Source organism: Papaver somniferum, chromosome 3 (assembly GCF_003573695.1).
Source record: "Papaver somniferum cultivar HN1 chromosome 3, ASM357369v1, whole genome shotgun sequence".
NCBI classification, from domain to species: Eukaryota; Viridiplantae; Streptophyta; class Magnoliopsida; order Ranunculales; family Papaveraceae; genus Papaver; species Papaver somniferum.
In genome coordinates this window covers 212620299-212629339 of record NC_039360.1, presented here as the reverse complement: position 1 = coordinate 212629339, position 9041 = coordinate 212620299, and the positions used below count along the sequence as shown (strand labels likewise).

Genomic DNA, 9041 nt, shown 5'->3' with positions numbered 1-9041 from the left:
GCAATTAGTGAAGTGTTCAGTTTGGCAAGATTTTTTGCGAACAAATCGAACATGGTGGGACAAGTTCGGTTAAATTGAAACTCTACATAGTAGGAAAATAGCACAGTTCGGTTACATTAGAATTTTTTTTTCTTTTTGTAATGTGAGTAGAGTTCGGTTAATAGATAGTTTCAGAATTTTTTGCGAACCAACCGAACAGAGTAGGAAAAGTTCGGTTAAATCATAACTCAACATAGTGGGAAAAATAACACAGTTCAGTTACATTGGTTTTTTTTCCCTTGTATTATGGGTAGAATTCGGTTACTAACTAGTTTTAGAAATTTTTGCGAACCAACCGGGCTCGCAGTTCGGTAACCTAACTTTGAATCCTATTGAACCGCATTGTTCTTCGTGTTCTTCCTTTCAGGAAATTCGGTTAAGAAACTAGGATTTTTGTGAAACGCGTCCTAACCGAACAAGGCACTGTAACTTCCATATGAACCTTATTTTGATGATATCTATTTAATTAAAAGTAATGTGGAAGAAGAACATGAGAAAAGAATAATTTTCAATCGAACGAGGAACGTGAAGGAAAGAGATAAGAAAATGAGAATATTTTTTTTCAAAACTAAAAAATTTCGATTCCCCTCCTATTTTTGTTTTTTATTTTGATTTTGATTTCTATAATAGATTTATTTTGATTAGATGTATATGATTAGATTTATATAGTTATTAGGTTAGTTTTAATTTAAATTAAAGTAAAAGGTAAATGTGTATTTACCTAACTTTAGGACATCCCTTATAAGTATGGGGAAGTTGGCCTAATAAGACTACGGTCCCCAAAAAAAACATGATCCCTAAAAAATCATTCTACAATTTGGCCGATCCAGCGATCAGGATCGCTTAAAATCTTTTTGTCTTATATGAAATGTCATCAGCCCGAGTAATTTGGTATCAGCCCATATAAATCGTTAAATTTCTCTAAAAATAATTGGAAAATCATTTCTTTCAGACTCACCACTTCTTAAATCCGTATGACCTTCTCTAGCTAAGAGATCTTTGTGTTGGCAAGATACTGATATTTTCTTGTGGTGAAATTATTCCTTCTGCTGATTGTGGTCTGCTTTTGGGTGGAAAAGAAGGTGTATTCTTTTTCTGTTCTATCTTTGCCTTTGTAACTCGTTTTGATCTTTCTATACATTTAGATTCTCTGCTACGTTCTCTTGCTTCAGTGTACTCATGTCTGTCTCCTTTTTCTTTTCTTCGAATCAGGCAACAAAATCTAATGTGGCATGGATTCGAGAGTGGTTATGCATGGAAATGTGGTGGAGGAACAACAACAACCCTTTCAATTGAATGCATAAATGACTTCCCCATTCAAAACAAATGTAAGTACTCATTGCCTATTTCAGTTGATCTAAATGATATCATGACCAAAATTTTGAATTGAGAGGTAATTAATATAGTACACTGTAAATTTTGAATCCGGATGGTTATACAGTTTTTAAGATTTAAGAGATTATTCCATTAGGGGTGAAGAATTTGAATCCGGATGGTTATTCTCAATTTTGTGCAGATTCATTATTAGCTCTTGAACATGGGTCTGACATTGCTTTGATTATTACAGATTCATCGTTATTGCATTGTACTCCTTGATTATGTAGATGCATTTCAAGTTGTCACAATAAGACAGTGGCACTCTTGCGCATTTGTGTTTCTCTCAAGGGGAAGGGGTTAATTTTGCTGGTGTTGGTCTGTTGAGGTCAGTTGGAAACTTGGAAACAAGCTTACTGGACATATATTTGTCACTTGCTCCCTTGGATTCTTTTCCTGAACTTTTAATGACAAAATGACACTTCCTTTTATTTCCCCTCTTGATTTTATCTTTCTTTTTAATTTTTTTTTTCAGTATTCAATTCACATCTTTCGGGGAAAAAAATATGCCATTTGCATATGACTTCTGCTGGGAGGCCATATTGCAGGCGTTGGGATCATTTTGCCTTGATTGTAAGTGCTTTCTGGTCTTAGCTTTCGTCATCCTAGGGGTGCCATTTAGTAATATTAACTGTTTATCCTCAAGTTTCATCGTCCTAGGGATGCCATTAAGTTCCACTCAGAAAAATGTTGGAACAAGTGCTACACATTCTCAGGTAGCTTGTACTAATTCTCAGTATTCAATAGTTTCACTTTTACCTAAAGAATTAGTATGTACTCCTTTGTTTTACCTTTTAGGAGGTTTGGGGAACTGTGAATCTGTTAATGCACGGTGTTTGTATTTACGATCGGATCTTCTTACACTTAGAGAGTTTTAAAAAGTATAAAATACTTAATATCGCAGTGACACCAAAACAATGGTCAGATGAATGCAAAACGAATGGTGATCTTTGGAGGTGATGAAATATTGAAAAGGCTAATTAGGATTGAAATGAGCCACATGTTCAAGCCCCTGCTTCAATGTTCTGTAGACTTGATTATATTCTTGAGCTCTAGTGCAATCACCTGCATAATCGTAAAGTAGTTTTCAACTGATTTTCATACTGAAATTATGCATTCTGGGTCACAAAGTTGAAACTGCAATGTTGAGTTTCCACATTCTAGCAGAACTTCTGGGCATCCTATTTCTTATACTGCTACAGAGAACTATTTGATAAACCGACTGTTTGCATTGTTTTCTCGCTTTATTGATTTTTGTTGGATCTCCCTCTAAATAGACTGTTACTCTCTGTGCATAACTTCACTTCATAATTTGTTTCTCATTCTCATTATTTTTAAATTATCAGGTCAACATAGAAATTTCTTTCAAGTGGTTTGTGTGTGCATTCCATGGAGGAACTCCTTCATAGACGGTGAGGCAGATGGTCGAAAGTGAAGCAGCAGATAGCTGTATCATGTTTCCAATAAGAGAAAGTTTGTTGATGCAAAAACATAGACACCAGGTACAGAAATAGAAGTAGAACCACATAATTAGCTAATTAAGATAGATATGATTCCATTTTATACTCTGTCGCCTGTCGAGATTTGTGCTATGTTTTTAATATCCTGCATGTAGTCTTGTCTTCGTGGTTTTAGTTGGTGTGGTGTTCTTAAAGGAAATGTATAAGTATTTTATGTATTTTCATTGGATTAGAAATCTAATTTATTCTTGGTACCTGTTAGTTGTGAGTTGTAATCAAAATTACTGAATTAACATGTTTTGTATGCTTTAGTGGATTTATATTTGTAAGAAAACATCATACAGCAAACCTACCTTGTACTTTGGAAGGCAAACTTGTGTTTTGATTAACAACAAACCTAAGCAACTCCTGGAGTAGCAGTGACCTTATGGTTCAATTTAGGGTGTTCACTTTTGAGGCCTTTGTGTTTTCAGTCGTTTGAAGCAGGGATACTCTTTCTGCTGCACATATGTAGGCTCATCGTTTGGTTTGCATTTGTGGAGAGATAGAGATAAAAATGTTTTAGCTAATGCCTAGGGTCAAATTGGTCAAGATTTATGTATTATTTCATAGTTTTCCTTCAAACTTGGTTTCGATTGTCGCCGATTGTAACTGGTGGTGCAAATCGTTTCTCCAGTAGTTGAACATGCCTATGCTTGATTGTCTTATAAATCTACATACGAACAGTCGCCTTATTTTGTTTCGCATGTAGACATGGATATGCTGCTCCATCGAAGTTGCACGATATTGAAAAGTAGGCATGAGGATGCTATCTTAGTTCTTTTTTTATTCTTGCCAAACTTTACATGTTCAAAAATTTCTATCTTTATTATTGGCTATGTGATGTTGTTACACCATTTTGGACTTGCAATTATGTATGGAACACTTAATTAAATTCTTGAATGCTGCAGAGATACCCCTTCATGGTCCTTTGGTTGCAAATGCTTTGTTGCTGACTCTCCCATGCTGAGCTTTGGCTCCAACATGTTAAGCTCGATGATATATCTCTTGGATATCACTTACTGGTGCAAGCAAAACCAGAGCATCTGCGAGGGAGATAAAGTAATACCGCGACTGATACCAATGCTCCAAATAATGCTGATGTAGAGTAGAAGGATGCAAAAGAGAAGTTGTTTTGTGCTGTTGTTCTATTGGGTCTACAGCTGTATTTCGAAGTTTTTTTTCATATTTACTTATGAAGAGAAGAGAGACAGTGGTTTGGGCATTGGGGAACATTTGATATTGTTGCATCATGAATTGCCAAATGGTCTGTTATGATTTTTGAGTTCTTAGAATGTGGATACTTTATAGAGGGGAAGTAACTGACTGAAATTCTTGTGATAAATGATGTCTGTTGAATGATATTCAGGAGGTGTTTTTTGCTACGAGGTACTACAAATTCAATTTTAGGCGATTTTATTTTGATCATATATATTGTTTGTAAGCTTTAAATGAGCATGTTCTTTAGTAAAGGAACTCAGACAACTTCACGAGATAAGTTTTCCCGTGGACAAATTTATTCACAGGAGACACAAATGCACTGCAGAATAGACATAAACCTTTACCGTGTGTTTGTAATCTTTAGGACTTGTAACATCTTTAAGGATGGAAGTACAAAAACCAGCCTGTAGTAAACCAAACACACATCGAAGTACAGAAACCAGCCTGTGTAAACCAAAAACACTTGCATCATAGCTAAATATGTTGGCAGAATTTGATTGGCTGCCACCCACCAAACATTTAAGAACACACCAGTATTTACCATGGTAAACTAACTTGGTAAGAGGAAATTTCTCCAACAACTAACTGGTTTTTGTGGTTACAAACGAGATCTCGCTCTAACCTCCTCTCAAGTGTAACCCCAATTCCTCCAACCATGCAATTTTGAAAACTACTTTAACAGCAGCTTTGACAACTACTACTATTTTCTAGAACCTTTTGCGCAAAAGGTGAACATCTAGTGGTATATAAAAAGTATGTCACCTTATTGCTCGCTCTCTGTGTAAATTTCTCTGCTTGCATCTCCTCTAGAATTCTTCAACTCTTTCGTCGAAAATGGCAGAAAAAACACCAAATCATGTAGTAGTAACGGCATTTCCATTCGGAACGCACGCGATACCATTATTCAATCTAGTACGTAGATTAGCAATTCAAGCACCAGCATTAACATTCTCATTCTTCTCCACGGTAAAAGCCAACCAATTAGTTTTCGGGAATAAATCTAAATCTTACAACAATTTACCGAACAATATTCCAACCAATATGAAGCCGTATGATGTTGATGATGGTATACCAAACGGTCTTACAGGAGATCCCAGGGCTGAAATGAATTTCTTTCTTAAATCCATGGCAGAAAATTTTGGAAACAGAATTGATCAAGTGTATGGTGATGATTCATCAGATGATATTAAGTGTTTCATAAGTGATTCTTTCTTGTATTTTACTGGCGATTTGGCTGAGCGAAAGGGAGTACCGTGGATTTCTTTCTGGACTGCTGGTCCCTGTTCTTTGTCAACTCATTATTACACTGATCTTATTCGTCAAACCATACCTCTTGGACCTGATGGTATTCAAGGACGTGAAGAAGAACTCATCGACTTCGTTCCAGGATTATCTCGTATAAGAACCAGAGACCTGCCAGAAGGTGTTCTTTTCGGAGGCTGGGAATCTGAGTTCTCGCGCATGTTGCATAACATGGGGATGATGTTGCCGCGTGCTGCTGCTGTTACCATTAATTCATTTGCGGAATTAGATTTGCCAATTCTCGAAGATTTCAATTCCAAGTTTCAAAAATGTCTCACAGTAGGTCCGTTCACTCTAACTTCTCAAAATCCATCTCATACTCATGATGACCCTCATGGCTGCGTTACCTGGTTAGACAAACAACAGCCAACATCCGTCGCTTATATTAGCTTCGGCACAGTGACTACACCACCACCGAATGAACTTGCTGCCCTGGCACAAGGATTGGAAGAAAGTGGTGTACCATTTTTATGGTCATTGAAAGATGATCTGGTAGGTCAATTGCCTAATGGGTTCTTTGAAAGGACTAGTGAGAGAGGATTAATTGTTCCATGGACTCCACAACAACGAGTACTGGAGCACGACGCTATCGGTGTCTTTGTGACACACTGTGGATGGAATTCAATAATGGAGAGCATTACGGGTGGCGTACCAATGATATGCCGTCCATTTTTTGGTGATCAGAGAATTAACTGTCGTATGGTATCTGATGTTTGGGGGATAGGGACTAGGATTAGAGGTGGAGTGTTTACAAAGGACGGAACGGTGGAGTGCTTAGATATGATCTTATCCGATGAGAAACTGAGAGAGAAAATTGGTGCCCTCAGAGGATTTGCCAAACATGCTGTTGGTCCGAAAGGGAGTTCTACCAGGGGTTTCAACACTCTGGCAGAGATAGTTTTAAAAGATTCGAAATAAAGTTTATGCAATTGTTACTATCTCTTATTATACAGCCTGAGAGCTAGCAAATGGTATCCGCACAATTTACAGAACTGGCTAATGAAATTTTATATCCTTTTCAAATCTTTTCAGTTATGTCAATGTAATCACAATGGAGCATGTAATCTAAAAGCATCAATCAATGTGTTCTGAACAGTTACAGTTTTTTTTTTTTTTTTGAAGTAAAAAGTAGAGATTGATATCGAAAAGAAGGCTATTATCCGGGCGTCACATTTCATTTGAGGGACGTTACCTAATAGGACAAAAACGGGTCATTCATAAGTAATATCAAAAACCCCTTATCTAAAATAATTTTGTAATGACTAAACAACCCTTATTTAGTTAATTTTAATTTAATTTAATTAGATAAAAATTAAATAAGGAATTTTGTTGTATACTTGGTGAATTTTGGGACAAAGTTTTTGTGGGAAGAAAAATTGGTCGTAAAATAAACTTCTACGGTTGGAAATAATCCAAATCTGGACGTAAAATCACTTTTACGGTTGGAAATAATCCAAACCTGGACGTAAAATCACTTCTACGGTTGGAATTAAAAGAAAACTAGACATAAAATCAGATTCTACGGTTGGAATTAAAAAGAACCTGGACGTAAAATGAGCTTTTATGGTTGGAACTTATTCAAACCTGGACATAAAACTACATGCAAATAAAATTCTACGGTTGGAATTAATCCAAACCTGGATGGAAAATCACTTATACGGTTGGAAATAATTCAAACTTGGACGTAAATTCACTTCCACGGTTGGAATTAAAAGAAAATGGGACGTAAAATCGGATTCTACGGTTGGAATTAAAAGAAACCTGGACGTAAAATGAGTTTCTACGGTTGGAGCTAATCCAAACCTGGACGTAAAACTACATGCGAATAAAATTATACGGGATGTAAAATCACTTATACGGTTTTTAAGTTTTTATTTTAGTTAAAGGGTAATCTAGACATTTTGTATATGTGTTAGGATATTCCATAACTATTTTTTGGACATTAAGAATCCAAGTGAAGCCCCTCTATTGGAGTGTGACGCCCCAATAATAGCCTTCATTGCAAAGGCAAAAAGAAATTAGAAGAGAAGACGCCTAGGTGTACAAGAAAAAAAGTAACAGCAAATCATAGCACCCTTGTACTTTGTTTTTTTAGTGGGAGTTCGCTTCCCTTTGAGAATCATATCACATAGTATTGAAGAAGATGATAATCAGATGTAAAAGATGAAGGAGAAGAATACTTGTTATTACAGAGTTAATGTGTATTGAAAACAAGATAAGAAAAATACAAAGGCAATCAGACATATTTAATATTAAGATTATTGACTGCTATAGTCAAAGTCTGACAATTCTAATATTCCGAAAAATACCCCTCAAACTGACAATGGGAGCCACTTATCAGTTTGAAGAACAAAGAACAATTTTTACAAAAAAGTTACATGTTTGTCAGATAAAGCAACAGTAGTACTTGGAAGATAAGTGCTAGACACAGCCAGCTGACACTTTGCAGTTGAAATATCTGTAGCAATAGCAGTAGGAGATAAAGTAGAAGCAGTAGCAGTATGTGTTCAAGTAGATGCTGAAGAAGCAGGCTGAGACAGACCATTAGAAGTATTTGCTGAAGTAAAAGCATCACCATGAGTAGCACCATCCAGAGAAGAACACAGTAATTAATGAAGAAGTAAAGTGAACACAGGAGCATATAAACTCTTTAATTTGTAAATAAATCTGCCAATTGCTTCTCAGATGCTATATGCTGAACTTTAAGAAAACCACTTTCTATTAACTCCCTAACTGCATGATAATGAATTTTTATATGTTTTGTCCTGTAATGAGAAACATGATTAGCAGACAGATATATGGCACTTGTATTATCACAATACAAAGAGATAGGCAATGATAGTGAAATATGCAGCTCACTAAAGAGAGATGATAACCATTCTAACTTGACGTAGCAAGAGACAAACATTTATATTCTGCTTCAGCTGTAGACCTTGAAATAGTCGGATGCTTCTTACTAAACCAAGATACTAAAGAGTTACCCAAAAAAATAGCATATCAACCTGTAGACCTTGCAGTTTCTGGGAAAATACCCCAATTAGAATCAGTGTAAGCAGTAAACTGAGTAATATCTCCTTTTCTGAGAGCAATACCATATCCAATAGTTCCCTTTAAGTATATTAAAATCTTTTTGACTAACAACATATGCACATCTGTAGGATCATGCATAAACTGATTGACATAATTAACCCCAAAACAGATATCTGGCCTTGTAAGACACAAGTATTGTAACATCCCAACAATAGTCCTATATTCAGTTACATCTGACAATACCTTCATGAATTGAAATTCTTGGCCCTTTTGCTACTGGAGTACTACAAGGATGACATTCTATCATCTTAGCCTTCTCTAACAACTCAATAGTATATTTCTTTTGAGTAAGCATAATATTTGATGTTCTCACAGCTTCTATGCCTAAGAAGTAATTAAATCCCCTAATTGCTTCATTGCAAAACTGAACTCAAGTACTGAACCAAATGATCAAGCAAAATATTTGAAGTACCAGTTAAGATGATATCATCAACACACAACAAAAGAATCATCATATATGAACCAACATGATAGACAAACATAGAGAACTCTGAAACTGTTCTGAGAAAACCATAA

At 35.8% G+C, this 9041-nt stretch overlaps 1 protein-coding gene and 1 long non-coding RNA gene across 2 annotated transcripts; both read left to right on the top strand.

Annotated features, from left to right (window-relative positions):
- The first annotated feature begins 1003 nt into the window (after positions 1-1003).
- Positions 1004-4253, top strand: LOC113362077. Its single transcript, XR_003365541.1, has 6 exons — positions 1004-1121; positions 1252-1367; positions 1607-1741; positions 1889-1986; positions 2760-2915; positions 3824-4253. It is a non-coding gene; the product is annotated as an uncharacterized LOC113362077 (long non-coding RNA).
- A 615-nt stretch (positions 4254-4868) lies between these two features.
- On the top strand, positions 4869-6545 carry LOC113358582 (anthocyanidin 3-O-glucosyltransferase 7-like). The gene has a single exon (XM_026602182.1). It carries the CDS (start codon positions 4968-4970, stop codon positions 6351-6353), a length of 1386 nt encoding a protein of 461 aa, XP_026457967.1. The 5' UTR covers positions 4869-4967; the 3' UTR covers positions 6354-6545.
- The last annotated feature ends 2496 nt before the right edge of the window (positions 6546-9041 follow it).

Excerpts from the sequence above, each read along its gene's own strand:
- LOC113358582 (XM_026602182.1), top strand. The coding sequence starts at position 4,968 with ATGGCAGAAAAAACACCAAATCATGTAGTAGTAACGGCATTTCCATTC.